This window comes from Coenobita brevimanus, chromosome 88 (genome assembly GCF_032717465.1).
Source record: "Coenobita brevimanus isolate Jiangsu-jjx chromosome 88, ASM3271746v2, whole genome shotgun sequence".
NCBI lineage: Eukaryota > Metazoa > Arthropoda > Malacostraca > Decapoda > Coenobitidae > Coenobita > Coenobita brevimanus.
Genome location: NC_137041.1, coordinates 4,163,904 through 4,182,379, shown reverse-complemented (window position 1 = coordinate 4,182,379; position 18,476 = coordinate 4,163,904). Strand labels below are relative to the sequence as shown.

The 18,476-nt window shown below is 38.1% G+C and overlaps 1 protein-coding gene across 1 annotated transcript in view; it reads right to left on the bottom strand.

Moving 5' to 3' along the window:
* Positions 1–15,237, bottom strand: part of sff (BRSK family serine/threonine-protein kinase sugar-free frosting) — a 316,281-nt gene extending 301,044 nt beyond the window's left edge. The window contains exon 1 of the mRNA XM_080281191.1: positions 15,063–15,237. Within this exon, the coding sequence (XP_080137317.1) occupies positions 15,063–15,150 (88 nt within the window). The 5' untranslated portion in view covers positions 15,151–15,237. The remainder of the gene's footprint in view (positions 1–15,062) is intronic.
* Positions 15,238–18,476: the final 3,239 nt, after the last annotated feature.

The following is an 18,476-nucleotide window of genomic DNA, read 5'->3' as shown; positions in this document are numbered from 1 at the left end:
CTCCAAAGAGGGAAAGAATTTAACGAAAGACGTAAGTGACTGTATGGGGTATTTATGGAAATGGAACAAATGATGATGATGATGATGATGACTGCTATCAGTATGAGAGGGTTACCGCCAAGAAACTTTTTTTTTTTTTTAACTTGTAGAAACGGAGGTAAGTCCATGGTAACAGAAATCTTCCAAGTCAAGAGGACGACGCCTGTAAGAAAACTGCTTTGTGGTATGAAGCGAGATTGTGAAGCCAGGAACCAGTGGTGGTGCTGGTAAGAGATGCAAGTCAGCGGCAAGAGAAATGTCCCCAGCGAAAGGGGCGGCGTCCCCAACCAGGAACTTATGACCCCAGCAAGGTAGGAGTCCCCAGCTTGGAAGGAGTCCCCCCCGGCATGGGGTGTAGTGTTCCCAGAGTCCACACCTGCCACTTCCGCCGGTGGGAAGACGTAGGATATTTTCGTTCACTATTCAGGAGTGTAATACTGGAAAATGTGGTGCGGGGTAAAATATAGAGACCCTGGTGCAGCCTGTAGTGTGCGTGGGACAACAAGCACGAGTGACGGTAGTAGTAGTGGTTGTAGTAGTAGCGGTAGTAGTAGTTGCAACCCCAGGCACATCTGAACGTGAACCCAGTGGACTGCAGGCCTAAGATTACTCTCCCCTAAAGACCAGGGGACTTAAGACTTTTCGTTGTGAAATCATACGGGCTAAGTGTGGACTATCCTGTCTTTGATTATTTGGCAAAGATTCATCAGTATAATCTTACATATGTGACGAAGAATGCATCACGATTTCCTTTTCAGTCACACTTGTATATGTGTGTGTTTTGTTCCCCCCACCCACAGCCTACCGCCCGCGTCTGTTGGGTTTAGTCCCGACATTTATTCCTTCAGCTAAAATCCCCTTCTTTGCCAACTGATTCTTGCCACGTCCCCCTGAAATTCACTTCCTCACCAAATACAATGCTCTTCCTCATCAGATCATCTTTCCCTTGTCCCCCTAAAATTCACTTCCTCACCAACTAATTCTTCCCCCAGACCCCTTGAACTTCACTTCCCCACCAAATAATTCTTCCCCTGTCCCCTTCCTTCCTTCTACCTTGGGTGTTTTCCTTCTCACTCTGTCACACCAACACATACACCAGCATCCCTCACCATTCCAGCCTCGCCCTAAGTTCTTCAATCCCATGCTCTCTTCCATTTTATTCCTCACACCTCTGGAAGATTTCATTCAGCTGAGACACCGAGCTGGAAGGATTAGGTGTAGCTTTCATGAACCCCTTGACTCTAAGAAGCCTCCCGTAAGTGAAATAAAATCGTCCGGTGGTAGCAAGAATAAGGAAACAAGGCATGGGAGTGAAGAGGCTAAGGAAGCACGAAGGAATAAACACAAGGCGATTTTATTAAGCTGAGAGTGAGTGTGGAAGCTTGAGTGTTTATACCTGAATGTTGCAGGGCTAGACGATTTTAAAAGTGTGTGTGGAAATTGAATGTTACTACTAGACTGTTGCAGCTCCAGACGATTTAATTCAGCTAAGAGTGAGTGTGGGGGAGCCTGAATGTTTCTATATGAGTATTGTAAAGCCAGACGATTTTGTTCAGCCGGGTGTTAATTCTTGGTTGGGTGGGAGGCTCTGTTCCACCACACTCCAGTCCACCTTCATTTACGCCACTAATTACCTCGTTTCCGTCAGCAAACTTTAATTTTCTTCCTCCTTTTGAGAGCGTATTATGGATTTACCAGAAGACTGGATGGTAAGGGGAGACTAGGGTAGAAAGGTTATTATCGAGATACGTGGAAATAATGAGGAAAGACAGAGATGAGGAAATGTAAGGAATTATTCAAGAGACAACGAAAACTGTAAAGGAATATTGAGAAATATTTAAGAGAATCGTATTTTTAGAGGCAGTCCAAGGAAATATTTAAGAGAAACATATTTGGGGGTGAGGGGAAGCAAGAGAATATTCAAGATAATACTCGTATATTTTCCAGGAGCATCAATGGTATCAAAGTAACGAAGAAATGGTGAGAAATGCTAAAGAGACACGACAATACTATGAAGAAAAGCTGATAATGAATTAAGAGAAGCAGTATAATTACGAGGAAAAACAAGGTAGTGAGCAAGGTAATTCAGAAGGTAATTAGCAGGTAAAACAAGGTCATTATGAGGTGGAACAAGGTAATTACCAGCAGATGTAACGCAGAAAGGATTCGCGTTTCATTCTCTTCTCACAAATCATTTGTAAAAATCTGTCTCTTTTTTCTGGTTTTCAGGAGATCCAGTTATATGCCCTTTCATTTATCGTGGTTCGTCTATCTGTCTTTAAATGTATGTCGGTCTGTCTCTCTGTGTATATTTTCATCGTTATCTATATACCTGTCTATGTGTGTCTATCAGTGAGTGTGTCTATGTCTATCTACCTAACTTACCTATCTGCCTGTATTATCCTTGTCTGCCTATGTTTATATCTTCTCAGCTTGTTTTTCTATCTTCTCTGTGTAGCTAATCTGTGTCTACCGATCCTGCCATCTATCTCTTTATCAGTCTATCTATCTATCTATCTACCAACCAGCCTATCCCTAACCCGACGTCGCATCCCCTGAAAGATAGTTAATATTTCCCTAACCAAAATAGAATCAGAAATTAAATCCTGTCTAATTCTCCAACAGATTTTTATAAAAACTCACTGTTTCTCATTTCCTAGGGATTTTATGAGATTCTATAACATTTACATATTAATTTTCACATTAATATAAAAAGTCAGTGTAATTTCCCAGCATATAAATTACAGTAATCATATTTTTTTCCATTAAGTATCACATTAAATTGCAGAAAATAATAATAATAAAAATTTTAGTATTTTATCATTTCCCAGGATTATGGAGGCAACTTATACTATATATTTTTCACCTTTATTTTATTCAAGGATGAAGTGAATGTAAAGAAAGTGAATGAGATTGTGATTGCCTCTTCCTCCTGACAAATTATTACACACACACACACACACACACACACACACACACACACACACACACACACACACACACACACACACACACTCATTTTCAAGGATTTTAATTTTTTTTTTTACATTTTATTTCATCTTTAATTTTTTCACGGTTGGGTTAGAGTAAAATTTGGTCTTATTTTCTCATCCATCCAGCAAATTATATATAAATAAAAAATAATTATGTCATTTCTCAAGGGTGTTCACGAGGTAGATTATTTTTTTTATGTCACTGCTTTTTCTACTTTCGTATTCATCAATTTTCACGTCAATTTTTTTTTTTTTTGTCATTTTTCACATTACTACGTCTTCATTTTAGTCTCAATTTTCACGCCATTGTTTTCTTTCACTCCCGTATCACTTTTCACGTCATTAATTACTTTTCTCATTCGTTTCATTACTCCTTTTATATTCTTACCCTATAAATATTCACTTCACTTTTTTTTTTTATTAATCTTCACGTTACTACACTTCTGTTTTCGTATCAGCTTTCACGTCACTACTTTTTCTTATTCTCGTGTCAGTTTTCACATCACTACTTTTAATTTCGCATCGGTTTTCACGTCATAACATTTTATTATTTTCGTAATACTTTTCACGTCGCCTTTTTTTTCATTTTTGTATCAATTTTCACTTCACTTTTCGTATCAATTATCACGTTATTATTATCCCATTTTCGTATCAATTTTCTCTTTATTATTTTCTCATTTTCGTATCAATTTTCTCTTAATTATTTTCTCATTTTCGTATCAATTTTCTCTTTATTATTTTCTCATTTTCGTATCAATTTTCTCTTTATTATTTTCTCATTTTCGTATCAATTTTCTCTTTATTATTTTCTCATTTTCGTATCAATTTTCTCTTTATTATTTTCTCATTTTCGTATCAATTTTCTCTTTATTATTTTCTCATTTTCGTATCAATTTTCTCTTTATTATTTTCTCATTTTCGTATCAATTTTCTCTTTATTATTTTCTCATTTTCGTATCAATTTTCAAGTCACCTTTTTTTTTTTTTGTATCAACTTTTACGTCACCTTTTTTTCTCATTTTCGTATCAATTTTCACGTCACTAATTTGTTATTTTCGTACCAAATTGCACGTCACCTTTTTAAATTTTCGTATCACTTTCCACATTTTTGTCTCATTTTCGTGTCAGTTTTCACGTCCTTAGTTTTTTTCATTTTCCTATCAATTTTCACGTCACTCCTGCCTGACTCAGAAATGATTGAAGACCTTTTTCTTCTTCCACTTGACAGATGATTAAAAAATGTCACATCATCTTATTTTGCTCCCTTCTCAGCATTTCACGCTAAATTTCATGTTAAATTACAAAATAAAAAAATATTACACGTATTTCTCTCACTCTCTCTCTCTCTCTCTCTCTCTCTCTCTCTCTCTCTCTCTCATATTTTGTTCTATTCTCAACATTTCACACCAAATTTCATGTTAATTTACACACACAAAAAAAGATCTCACACGTATTTTTTCTTCTCTCTCTCTCTCTCTCTCTCTCTCTCTCTCATTTTCACACCAATTTTCACCCTACAGCCTCTCTGTAAAGCATATCAAGCACAGCCAAACGCTACCCATTCTGCCTTTACACACATATTTACAAAAGCAGACATCAAAACGCGAGACTTTGTGAGAGAAAAATATAGTGAACGCAAAGTAAACAAAACTCCTCCACACACACACACACACACACACACACACACACACACACACACACACACACACACACACACACACACACACACACACACACACACACACACACACACGCGCGCGCGCGCGCGCGCGCATACAGGGGGGAACCCAATACGCCCTGTCTTTGCTGATAATAACACTTAAAGCAAAAAAGAAAGAGAGATAAAGTGTGAAAAAGAAAGAGACTTAATCCCCGTTATTATAAGGATTAATACACTCTATATGTGATAATCTCCCTTGACGCTATCCTGCCGAACACACACTCTCTCTCTCTCTCTCTCTCTCTCTCTCTCTCTCTACCTCTCTCTCTCTCTCTCTCTCTCTCTCTCTCTCTCTCTCTCTCTCTCTCAAATCTCATATATATTTAAATGAGAAGAAGGTCCACCATTTATCATTGACCCAAAAACACGAAAGAAAGAGAGTACAAAAATCTAAACTAGAGAGAGAGAGAGAGAGAGAGAGAGAGAGAGAGAGAGAGTGAGAGTGAGAGAGAGAGAGAGAGAGAGTGAGAGAGAGAGAGAGAGAGAGAGAGAGAGAGAGAGAGAGAAAGAGAGCATAGGGTGCTGTTGTTCCTTGTTTTGAAAGGAAAAATAATTTATTGTGAGACTGAAAGAAAACGTAAACACACACACACACACTCTCTCTCTCTCTCTCTCTCTCTCTCTCTCTAACACACACACACACACACACACACACACACACACAATGCAATGGTATTAGGGCACATACTTATTCATACAGACACACAAGTACCTACATACACATAACCTAGTCTCTCTCTCTCTCTCTCTCTCTCTCTCTCTCTCTCTCTCTCTCTCTCTCTCTCTCTCTCTTTCAGTATTCCAAATCACCTGAAGCTAAATTGAGAAAATCCTCGTCCTTAGGGTAAACACAGATGTTCGCTCAACTCGTCACAGAGAGAGAGAGAGAGAGAGAGAGAGAGAGAGTTTGCCAAAGGTTTACATCCTCTGATATTCTCTCTCTGTTTATCTTCTGCCTTACCCTGCCCAAAGCCGTCTGTACATCTGTTTATCCGTGCGTCTGTGCATATATACCCATCCGTTTATCCACAATTTATATAGGAAAATTAATAAACATACCGGTACCTTGTATTTGTTATTTTCACTTTTTTTTTAACTTCCGTCTGTCCATTTTTGTTCTATTTCAAAATTTTTATTCCTCACGTCTGTATTTTTCCTTTCCTCTTTTCATCCGTCTATCTATTTATCTGTTTATCTTTCCCTTTTTCTGTCTGTCTGTTTACATGTCTGTATTTTTGTCTTTCGCTTCATATCTCTCTTTTACGACAAATATTTCTCTCTCTCTAGCAATCTGTCTATTTATCATTTTGTCTGCCGTCTGTAAGCCTGTCTGCCACACAGAAAAAGTATTTATAAATTAATGTATCATTCTGATTAGCTTAAAGAACTTCTGTAGACGTCCTCATAATTAAGTTACACTGCAGTTACGTTTTTAATTACGTAAGTGAACGTAATTTCGCCTGTCTAACAACACAGGCACCAAGTTTTATGCAAAAAGTTGAATTTTACTCACTCACTTCATGAAGAGGTCAGCGGATTTTTTTTTTTTCTATCTTCGTGTTACTGGGGGATTATATTCATCTAACATCTGGTACTGAACGGGTGTCCCCCAAAACGCAGCAGGTATCCTAGAGGTGTGTTAAATCGTCTGGGTATAGACTGAGTAAAATCATTTGACCTTAGCCACAGTATAAAAAGTAAACCATTCCCCAAAATTTCAAGGTTAGATCAGGAAAATTTATTAATGGAGTTACACTTTACCCCTGCGGTTCAGAACGCCAAAATAAGGGTTGAAAAAATCGTCTGGAGGTGGAGTGAATAAAATATAATGCATAGGAGTTACAAGGAAATATATTGAGCTCCGATACGTGTGTGTGTGTGTGTGTGTGTGTGTGTGTGTGTGTGTGTGTGTGTGTGTGTGTGTGTGTGTGTGTGTGTGTGTAAGCTGTGAGATGCGTATAGTAAGGAAGTTTATTGATGTAGGATAGAAGAGGGATGCTCAGATGGAGAGTTAAACCATGAATAGGAAATATGTATGAGTAATTTTAGCGATAGGGGGAAGTGTGAAGGGCAAGAATGAAAATAAGTGGATATGTTAAGTTAATGTGTGAATAAGCCAGGTATGAAAGGCTATAAAGGACTATATTAATGAGAAAAAGGTAGAGCAGCCAGTAAGGTAAGTGAGAAAAATTTAGCAGCCATTAAGGTAAGTGAGAAAAATGTAGCACTCAGTAAGGCAAACGTATTTCAATTAACCTTTCATTAGTGTAGGTATAATATATTCAAAGATAAAGCCAGATAGGTTTTCAATAGATTTAGAAAAGCCTAGTAATCAGTAAATAATAAAATCGATTTACCCTTACGTTGCAATACATCAAAAACCAAAAACAACAATATTCCTAGTCTGTGACCACATTCCCGTATCAATTTCATTCCCAAACAATTATATTCAACTAAACAGAATCCATTTACCCAAAAGCTCAACTTGCATCATTTACAAACAAAAAAAGAATCGCAGTGAAATTAATCTATATCATCAAAGACCGTGAACGCAGCTGAAGTTTACATTTTAATCTTTTTTTCTTTTTTCTTTTTTTATAGGCATCAGTGGGTGGGTTAATTAATAAAATATATACACGTTTTGTACCGGGGACATCTGCTTTCATTAGCATCAAAAAATCATATCCAGTAGTAGCAGAATTTGTGTGTTTTTTCATGCATAAATTTTTTCTGATATTGAAATGTATTATATGATTATTTTTTTCATATCTTTTTCCATTCATTCTTCTTTTCTCGTTTTTTGCCACGGTCAGAAGAATTTATTTTGCTTAGAAGAAATCGCTAGTAGACAAGGAGTTACTATGAAATAATTGTTTTCTAGATAGACAGATTGACAGGCAGACAGAGAGATAGAGATGAATGGATAGGTAGATTAGGTAGGTAAGTATGTATTTATGAATGCATGTAGGTATGTATGTAGGTGTGTATGTATTTTCGTAAACTCCTTTATTTGTCTTTCCCGCAAAAACAATACTTGGTTTTGACGAAGGCAGTCTCTCTCTCTCTCTCTCTCTCTCTCTCTCTCTCTCTCTCTCTCTCTCTCTCTCACACACACACACACACACACACACACACACGTAAGCTACTTGACCTTTTCAGTGTGATGACCTCTTTTTTAAATTCTTGCATGGATCACAATGAATTTATTATTATTATTATTATTATTATTATTATTATTATTATTATTATTATTAGAGGATGTTAAAAAGTCTCAATACATAATGTGTTGTATTTGGACGCATTACATTTATTCTATTATATTTATTTATTTCCTTATTTTTACAATTTTCATACCACTATCTTCAAACACCTCCAAGAATAAATATACAACAAAAACTAAAATCAAAATTGTTTTCTAATAATTACATATATTTTTCTACATTATGTACACACAGACTCCCTCAGTTTCGAAAAAAAAATATATATTATAGAATTTTTTAAAAAGGCATTATCAGAAAATACCACTTATGCATTCGAGTGACGAGAAAAGTCTTTAATGGAATACTTATTAATTTAGGCCAGAGAATGTGTGTGTGTGTGTGTGTGTGTGTGTGTGTGTGTGTGTGTGTTTGTCTGTCTGTTTGTTAGTTAATAAAGTTTGCGTAAAGAAGGTCTAATTTCTGTAGAGTGGACGAAAAATATTATATACATTCATCATCATCATCATCATCATCATCATCATCATCATTATCATCATCATCATCATCATTTACTTACCAAAAGATGCTACGAAGCTCTTATATTGCCTAGATTACAGCCTCACCTATCTATCTATCTGTCTATCGAAGCCTCTGAATACGTTTATCTATCTATCTATCTATCTGATTAACGAAGCCTCCTGTTACCTAGAATACGTTTATCTTTCTAACTGTCCATTCATCTATCTTTTTTCTCTATCTATCTATTTATCTATCTATCTCTTGTCGTACGCCGCATCGTGTGAGGGGGAGGTAGCATCGACCATACCTCCAGGCATCTGTATCCTTAATCAGTATCGACCCTCCTACCCACAACACAGCTCTCTCTCTCTCTCTCTCTCTCTCTCTCTCTCTCTCTCTCTCTCACACACACACACACACACACACACACACACACACTACCTCTCTCAAGTCACACACCGTCTCACTAACCTCACATTCTCTCTCTCTCTCTCTCTCTCTCTCTCTCTCTCTCACACACACACACACACACTACCTCTCTCAAGTCACACACCGTCTCACTAACCTCACATTCTCTCTCTCTCTCTCTCTCTCTCTCTCTCTCTCTCTCTCTCTTACACACACATACACACACACAATCTCACTAACCTCACATTTTCTCTCTCTCTCTCTCTCTCTCTCTCTCTCTCTCTCTCTCTCTCTCTCTCTCACCTGTCACGCAGAATGACGTAATTAATTAAAAAGATGTATCACTTTCCATTTAATTTTTGACAATTTTTTTTCATCATACCAATACACGAAAATAAAAAGAAGCGAAAACTAATGTTTTTTGTTTATCTATTTATTTATTTATTTATCTATTTATTTTATCTGTTTACTTATTTATTTATTTATCTATTTATTTATTTATTTATTTTATCCATTTATTTATTTATTTATCTTTATTTATTTATATATTTTATCAATTTATTTATTTATTTATTTATCTTTATTTATTTATTTATTTATCTATTTATTTATTTATTTATTTATTTTATCTATTTATTTATTTATTTGTTTATTTATTTTATCTTTTTATTGAAATGATGGCGTCTATATTAATTTTTTTTTTTTTTTCCGCCAGACGATTTTACTAGCTTGGGAAAGAAATTAAAGAAAGAGAGAGAGAGAGAGAGAGAGACCTGAATAAGATCTCGTGGTAATGGCAAGAATAATGTAAATAAAGACGTAATTTAATATAAGAAGTTAATGGATAAAAATAGATGTTAATTACTTCCCGACGTAACACCTAATTTCTCTCTCTCTCTCTCTCTCTCTCTCTCTCTCTCTCTCTCTCTCTCTCTCTCTCTCTCTCTCTCTCTCTCTCTCTCTCTCTCTCTCTCTCTCTCTCTCTCTCATTCACCAAATTTCGAGGCAGTAAAGATGTTAATTATACGACTGAGTTACTGGTCTCTTTTCTTCTTCTTTTTTTCAATTAACAAAAAATTAATAGGTAAAAATAGGCATAAAATTATTCCTTATTTTCTTTACTTCAATTTTTTTTTCTCCCACATGAAGAAAAAAAATAAAATCCGAAAAACGTCCAACAGGGTCCTTTCCTTCTTAGATTTCAGTGTGTGTGGGTGGGTGTGGGTGTGGGTGGGTGTGGGTGGGTGTGTGTGTGTGTGGGTGTGGGTGTGGGTGGGTGGGAGTGTGTTCGTTTTTATCTCTTCTTCTTTTTCCTCTTTTTCTTCTTCGTTTCCATGTTGCTTTCGTCTTTTTTTTTTTCCATTCTCCTTCGATCGTCTTTCCTTCTCTCTTTCCTTTCAATATTTCCCTCCATCCCTCCCTCCTTTCCTCCATAACTTCCCTCCCTCCCTTCCTCCCTCCCTCCTTTTCTATCCTCTCACCATTTTCCTTCCTCTTTCTTCCCAGATCTTCCATCATTTCCCTCCTTCCCTCTCCTTCATTTTATTTTTTTCCTTCTTCTTTTTCCTTCATCATTTTCCTCTCTCTTTCCCTCATCATTCCCTCCCTCCCTTATGCTTTGCTGTATTATTTCCCTCCCTCCCTCCTTCATTCATAACTTCCTTATCTCTCTCTTTCCTCCATTACTTCCTCCCTCCCTCCCTCCTTCTTTCTTTCCTTGGCATTGTCCTTCCCTCACCCTTCATCATTTTCCTCCCTCCCTCTTTGCTCCATCATTTTCTTCCCTCCCTTCTCCCCCCTCTTTCTTACTAAATATTCTTCCATCTTTCTTGCACAATTTTCCCTCCCTGCTTCCCCCTCTCCCCTCTTCCATTTTTCCCTCCCTTCCTCCCTGCCTCCCTCCCTCCCTCTTTTTCCTCCATATTTTCCCTCCCTCCCTCCCTCCCTCTTTCTTTCCTCCATATTTTCTCTCCCTCCCTCTGTCATTTCCTCCCTCATCTTTTTCTTACGATTAATTGTCTTTTTCCTCCAATTTCTTTCTCATCAGCTTCCTTCCTTCTCTCTCTCTCTCTCTCTCTCTCTCTCTCTCTCTCTCTCTCTCTCTCTCTCCCAATCAACTTCCTCCTCTTTTTTCTCTCGATGATTAAATTTGCTCTTTTTTTTCTCTATTTTCTATTCCCCTCCAACCTTCATCTCTCTCTCTCTCTCTCTCTCTCTCTCTCTCTCTCTCTCTCTCTCTCTCTCTCTCTCTCTCTCTCTCTCGTCTTCTTTTCTACCTCATTCCTTTGTTTTTGTTTCTTAATTCATATCTCATTTCCATCATCTTGTTTGTTGCTCTCTTTCTCAGGCCTCCCCTTATTCTCCTTCCTCCCTCCCCTTCCTCCATACCTTTCCAATCTTCTCTCCTTTCCTCTTCACTCCTCCTTTCATCCTCCTTTTCTTTCTAGTTTTATTCTTTCTCCTCGTCTTCTTCCTTCCTCATTCCCTCTCCTTTCCTTCTTCCTTTCCTCTTTACCCCTTGGAGATTTCCTACCTCTCTGCCTCTCTCTAGTCTTCCTTTTCCCCCCTCCTCCCATCCTCCTCCTCTCCCTTACCTCTCCCTCTTTATTAAGCCCCCTCCTCCATCCTCTTCATTCCTCTGTCTCTCTTTTCTCCCCCCTTCTCCCTCTCTCACTCTTCCCTCATCCCCCACCCTCACCCCCATTCGCTGTTCTCCTGTTTCCTTCCCTCCTCCTCTTGTCTCCCTGATCTTTTTTTCTCCCTCCCTCTCCAGTTTCCCTTTCCTCTTCCTCTCCAGTATCTCCTTCTCCCCCCCCCCTCCTCTCTCCCTCCGTCTCTCAAGTCTCACTCTTCTTTCACTCCACGGTCTTCCCTCTCTCCTTTCTTCGACCCCCCCTCTTTTTATTTCCTACCCACGTCATTCTTCCTCTCTCTCTCTCTCTCTCTCTCTCTCTCTCTCTCTCTCTCTTCCCTACTTCATCTAGTCATCCACGTGTAACATAAGAGTGGTCTGTCAGGTAGCCTTTTTTCTTTTTATTTTACAAGTCGACAAGCTGTAAAAAATATATAGGAACTTTTTGCGGTTCAAGAAAGTGTTTTCGAAATTCAGTCCTCACCACTCTCATTTCTCCATAGTTTATTTTTATTTTCTACATTTTAATTTCCACACTGTCAGAAAAAGGTATTACGAATTTTAGAAATGCACGAAATTGATGGAAAAATTGACGTTCCTTTGCTCATAATCCTCATCACGCACTTCTCGCTTTAGACACTTCATGTACTTCATCATGTACGGATATTTTATTTTATTTTATTTTATTTTACTTTTTTCTTTTCCGTAGAGGCCTGAAAAAATGCTATCCACTTTGAGGCCTTGAGAAATTAAAGGATAGGTATGTTCTGCAATTATCAACGTCATCATCATTGTCATCATCATCATTTCAGGACACGTAGTAACCTGAAAACCATTAGCCCTTTCATTTCCTTAGGCGATATCTTAAAAACTGCCTTGAGAACTTCAGGAACTGTTGGAGGAGTAGGTTGTTCAGTCATCATCATCATCATCATCATCATCACTCAGTTCAAGTTAAACCACATGTCATATACCTTTCAAAACAGACAGTGTCCTGAGAATTATTTGCTTTATTATGTCTAGTAACCATTTGCAGACTTTCCTATGACTTTCAGGTCTTCAAGAAATCGTTGTCCAGCCCTCTTCATCACTCACTCGCAGTAAAATTTTTTGCCACATAGCCTCTCAAATCGCACCATCATCTACTACAGTCTTTTTCATTTCCTCAGGCTGCACTAGACTGTCTTGAGTACTTTTCACAAAATTGTTAAATATGTGTATGTTCTTCACTCCTATTTATCATCATCATTATCATCATCATCATCACTATTTTCACGTTATAACCTAGTGCCGTAGACTCTCTTAATATAAATAATCATCAGCATATCATTAGCCTTTTCATATCTACGGGCAGCTGTTGAATTTGGAAAGGTCCATGAAATTTTACCTATTTTCATTTCTCTTCATTCACCGTCCTCACTGTCCACACCAAAATATCTTGCGGTATACACAATCGAAGCACGCAAGTCTCTACAAATGATTAGTCTTTCACTTCTTCAGTTTGTTAGATATTGTTTACATTTCTAAAACTTCACGAAATTGTTGGAAAGTTAAGTTGTTCAGTCCTCAGCATCACTATTTCCACGTCACATTAAAATCTCGTGTCATTATTTTTCAGTATACGTAAATGTCTTCAAACAATTAGCAGTCTTATCATTTTCTTCAGACAGTTGGATCAAAGTTGTTTTAAAATCTTCACGAACATGATGGGTAGTTATTGCTGTTCAGTTATCATCATCGTCACTATCATCATCATCATAATCATCATCATCATCATAATCGTCATCATCATTATTGTGTTCACTTTACAACCTCGTCATCATATACCCTTTTATATTTGGTAGCGTTGTTCAGTCGTCATCGTCATCATCACCATCATCATCACCATCATCATCATCACCATCATCATCATCATCACTGTGTTCACTATACAACCTCGTGATCATATACCCTTTCATATCTGGTAGTGTTGTTCAGTAATCATCATCATCATCATCACTATGTTCATTATTCAGCCTCATAATTATATTCCTTTTCATTACATATAATCTTCCTCGAATCATTGGCCTTATAATCTTATCAATGTCAAAAAAAAAAATCCTTGAGCCTGAGAACTAAGAAATTTTTGGACTGGGTATAACATCAAAAAAAAAAAATAATAAATAAAGAAAAATATATAACCACAAGATATAGCACTTTTTTCACTTTTTCTGGTGGTAATATTTCAAGGTAGTTTCCGGTAATATTTTGAGGCAACTTGGAGTAATATTTCGTGGTAACTTCTCGTAGTATTTCAAGGTAAGTCCAGGTAATATCTCAAGGTAACTTCGGGTAATGCCCCAGGTAACATCAGGTAATGTCCCAGGTAACTTCAGGTAATGTCCCAAGGTAACTTCAGGCAATGTCTCAAGGTAACTTCAGGTAATTCAAGGTAACCATATAATCTCAGGTAATCTTAGGTAACTTCAGGTAACATTTCAAGGTAACCTCAGATAATATTTCAAAGTAACATCAGGTAATGTTTCAAGGTAACTTCAGGTAATGTTTCAAGGTAACTTCAGGTAATATTTCAGGGTAACTTCAGGTAATATTTCAAGGTAATCGGATAATCTCAGGTAACTTCATGTAATATTTCAAGGTAACTTCATGTAATATTTCAAGGTAACTTCAGGTACCGGTAGTGTCTCAGGTAATTGCAGGTTATATCACAAGGAACTGTAACGCTAGGCAACATCTCAAGGTAACTTCAAGGTAATTCCTGGTATTATGCAGTATATTTCGTGGTAACTCCTGGTATCATACACTATATTTCAAGGTAACTTCAGCTGAAAAGTCAAGGTAATTCCAGATAATATTTCAGGATAATCTATACATCGAAAACCAGATGATTTAACAATTTTTCAAGTATAAATATTTCACTAGCAATATCTGGTAATTTTTCAAGGTAACTCCAGGTAATATTTCAAGGTAACTGGTACTCTGAAAGGCATGGAACTGATAAAGCAGATGGTGTAGGATTTTCAAGTCTTCTGTTGGTAATATTTCAGAGTAATATCTTGTAATATTTCAAGGTAACTCCAGGTAATATTTCAAGGTAATTGGTACACTGAAAGGCATGGGATTGATAAACCAGATGATGTAGCAATTCTCCAAGTCTTCCTTTCGTAATATTTCAGAGTAATATCTGGTAATATTTCAAGGTAACTCAGGGTAATATTTCAAGGTAAGAGCGAGAAGCCACTGAGCATCACATCCTCACCACACCTCACCATAACACAACCCGGAGTGAGAAAGCATGCCGTCATCATCATCGTCTCACACTCAAGTACCATCTTCACCACAGGGCTCTTTCCTTTTACGATCTCGGATTACTTCGAACTGCATCATCGCTAACGTGGGGAATCCTTAAATACTCCAAAAATCAGTCGGATATCTGAGGGAAATTAAACTGACGTAGGCGTAGAAGCAAAACAAATTGTACTTCGTTTTCTTTCGCAATCCCGCCCGAAAGTTGTTGGTTGAAGTGCGTGTCTCTGGCAGGTCTGACTTACCCGTTTGTCCTTTGCCCAGGGTCTTCTCCAGGCGATAGGGCCCGACATATTGGTGGTTGTCGGGCGTGTGGCTGTTCTCCTTCTGCATGGTGGAGGAGTGGAGTAGGTAATCCGAGAACACATCAACCTGCTTAGCTAACACTAGAGAGAGCCCGCGAACGCTCCCCCGCACACTCGGCCGCCATGTTGGAACTAGGGGTGGGCGGTAGGGTTGCCAAATGAAGAGCCACGATTGCTGCTAAACTCGGCCTCAGAAAGTCGCTAAGGTCTCGCTAGATACACAAAACTTCAGAAGATCGCAAGAACAAGTGCCAAGATCTCCAGCCTGCCGCCAGAAATACATATAAAATTCTTTGGCGCTGACAGATTTCTTGCTGATGGACGTTCAAGATTATCGCTAAATGAAGGGGAATATATCTACGTCTAGCAGAGACTGTGCTAAACCGGTAGTCCTGGTTCTGGGCGGGCAGACTGGCGCGGCCGCAGTGCGCATCGACAACTCGGCTCTCTTGTGCGCGATCAATAGCTCCAGATCTCGCTCCCTTCGCCTCTCTACTCCATCCCTGACCACTCACTCCGGCCCGAGCACTCCTACCGCCACCACCAACCTCGCGTTCACGCCCTCGCATCGCACCTCAACCACCCACTACATAGCCGAACCTGCATTCTCCTTGGACATGGGAGTCTTCGTAACACTTGTTCCTTGGTTGTTTAATTTTCCATCTTCGTATTCTTCACCTCATAAACTTTCCCAGAGTCTGGAAAACTCTAGCATTCTCTTCTATTCTAGACACGACCTCGCCGAAACCGAATTCTCTCACATGACTGACCTCGTTGCACTTGCCTTTTGCACCGTATTTTCCCATTTTCAAATCGATATGGTTTGCATCAGTAATACACAAAAGGAGATAGAATGCAAAATAAATGTCTAAGGATAGGGTATCACGGCATGTCCAGAAAAAACGAAAATAATATCACCCACCCCACACTCCGTTTTCTTTCCGACTTCACTAGCTACTCATTACCAATTTAAGTTCTCATTTGGCCATAATTACCAGCCTAATTCTCGGGCCATATGAGGCTTCACAACACCTCTTCTTTGGCGACTTATTTTAGTGGCTCGCATCAGTAACATGAGAGAGGATATGAAGGCAAAATAAATCGCTGAAGAGGAGATGTAACGAAGACTTGAAACAATGAAAATACGACCCCACACTACCCACACCAGAGTTCGTTTTCTGTTCGGCTATGGGGGGGTTTTAAGTATTTCTATATTTTATTTAATTTTTCCATTTGGCACTCTTATATTGGGCCTTCTCGTGGTGGCACTGATATACCCGGGCTGCAAACGTCCCTCAGCCCCCTCCCTATCGCTCGAAAGGGGAATGGTGGACTGCAGAAGAGGGATAATTTCAGCCTGAAGTACATGAGGCTCACGTCCATTTGTAACCGAGGACAAAACAGCAATAACAACTCGCTAATGACTTGAGAAATCTTAGTGTGTGTGTGTGTGTGTGTGTGTGTGTGTGTGTGTGTGTGTGTAAGGAAGAAGGAACCAAAGACTAGAAGTCCTCATGATTGTTCCCTCTAAAACTAACAATAATAATAATAATAATAATAATAATAATAATAATAATGATAATAATAATATTAATAATAATAATAATAATAATAAGCGTCCAGAATAAATCTTTAGTCTACTTATTAAGAGTTTTATCGGGATCCTGCTCTTAACATCACTGTGAATACTAGCCGTCTCACACACACACACACACACACACACACACACACACACACACACACACACACACACACACAGAATATCAAAGTGTTGTACTAATACTGATAATCACAAACTTAAAATATATTCCTTATTGTAACCAAGAATTATTTGTCTTTTACAGGTAGGTCAATAGAGTGGAGGGAAAATGGAAGGAGGGAGTGTGAAAGGAAGGAAGGAGAGAGAGGAAGGTAGGAGGAAAGGAGAGAGAGAGAGAAAGGAAAGAAGGAGGGAGACAGAAAGGAAGGAGAGAAAGAGAAGAAAATTACGGCAGCAAGAGAGAGAGGAATATTATGGAGGAAGAAGGGAGGGATATTGTGGAAGAAAGAAGAGACTGGAAGAGGTGACTGGAAGAAGAGACTGGAAAAAGAGACTGGAAGAGGAGACTGGAAGAATAGACTGGAAGGGGAGGATGGAAGAAGAGACTGGTAGAGAAGACTGGAAGAAGAAACTGGAAGAAGAGACTGGAAGAGTAGACTGAAAATGCTACCTATCTCTCTCGTTCTTCCTGGAAAATCTGGACTTAGTTACGACAGGGATTGATCGTAAGTACAATGAGTAATATGTAGGAGAATATTAAAGACAGCAAAATAAATCTCTAAGGAACAGGTGCTAGGGAGATTCCTAAGCCCACAAAAAGAATACGGCCCATGAATCACAGACCTTGAAAAAGTAAATTGATCGATAGCCTGATAGATCGATAGACAGACAGATAGATAGATAGGTAGATAGACTGATAGATAGACAGACTGATAGATAGATAGATAGATGGATAGATATATAAATAATTCATCCTGTCACACTCTAAGCTGAAACGCGCCTCTGACAGCCATATGATCCTTAAAAATATTTCCCAGTTAAAATTTCGTCTCTTCAACCTACAGCCGCCCAGATTTCAGTAATAATAATAATAATAATAATAATAATAATGATAATAATAATAATAAACAGGCAAAAAATAGATACTTCTGCCATCCTTTCAAAACTCAATGTTAAAACGTGTATGTGACTTCCAGAAAATCCATCAAAATATTGCAATGTTAAAACTGGCTTGTTTGATATACGACCATTCATACTTCAAAAATAGTAGTAGTAGTAGTAGTAGTAGAAATAATAATAATAATAATAATAATAATAATAATAATAAAAATAGTAAAATAAATATCCGTCTCTGGAAGTGCCGAGGTAAAACGTGCATCTGACATCCAGGATAAGTTGATGAAATAACTGATGGAGAGATTTCAAGTCGCAACAACCCATAGATAGATAGATAGATAGATAGATAAATAGACAGGTAGGTAGATAGATATACAGATAAATAGACAGACAGATAGATAGATAGGTAGGTGAAATCCCGTCGACATCCAGAAACTTGGCAAAATAAGTGATGTGGAGGTTTCGTCTCGCCAAACCACAGAGGGAGGGAGTTGACAAAAGTTGGTGGGAGAGGCACAGAACTCAGCTAATGGTGTGGCCTTTATCATGGGTCTGTAGTGGATAAACCCTCCCAAATGGATTCAAGAAGAGCAGCTGGAGTGGCATCAGTTTGCTTAGGGTACGAAAGGGCCTTGCTGAGATGATGATAATAATAATAGTAAAAATAATAATAATAATAGATGATAATGATGATGATG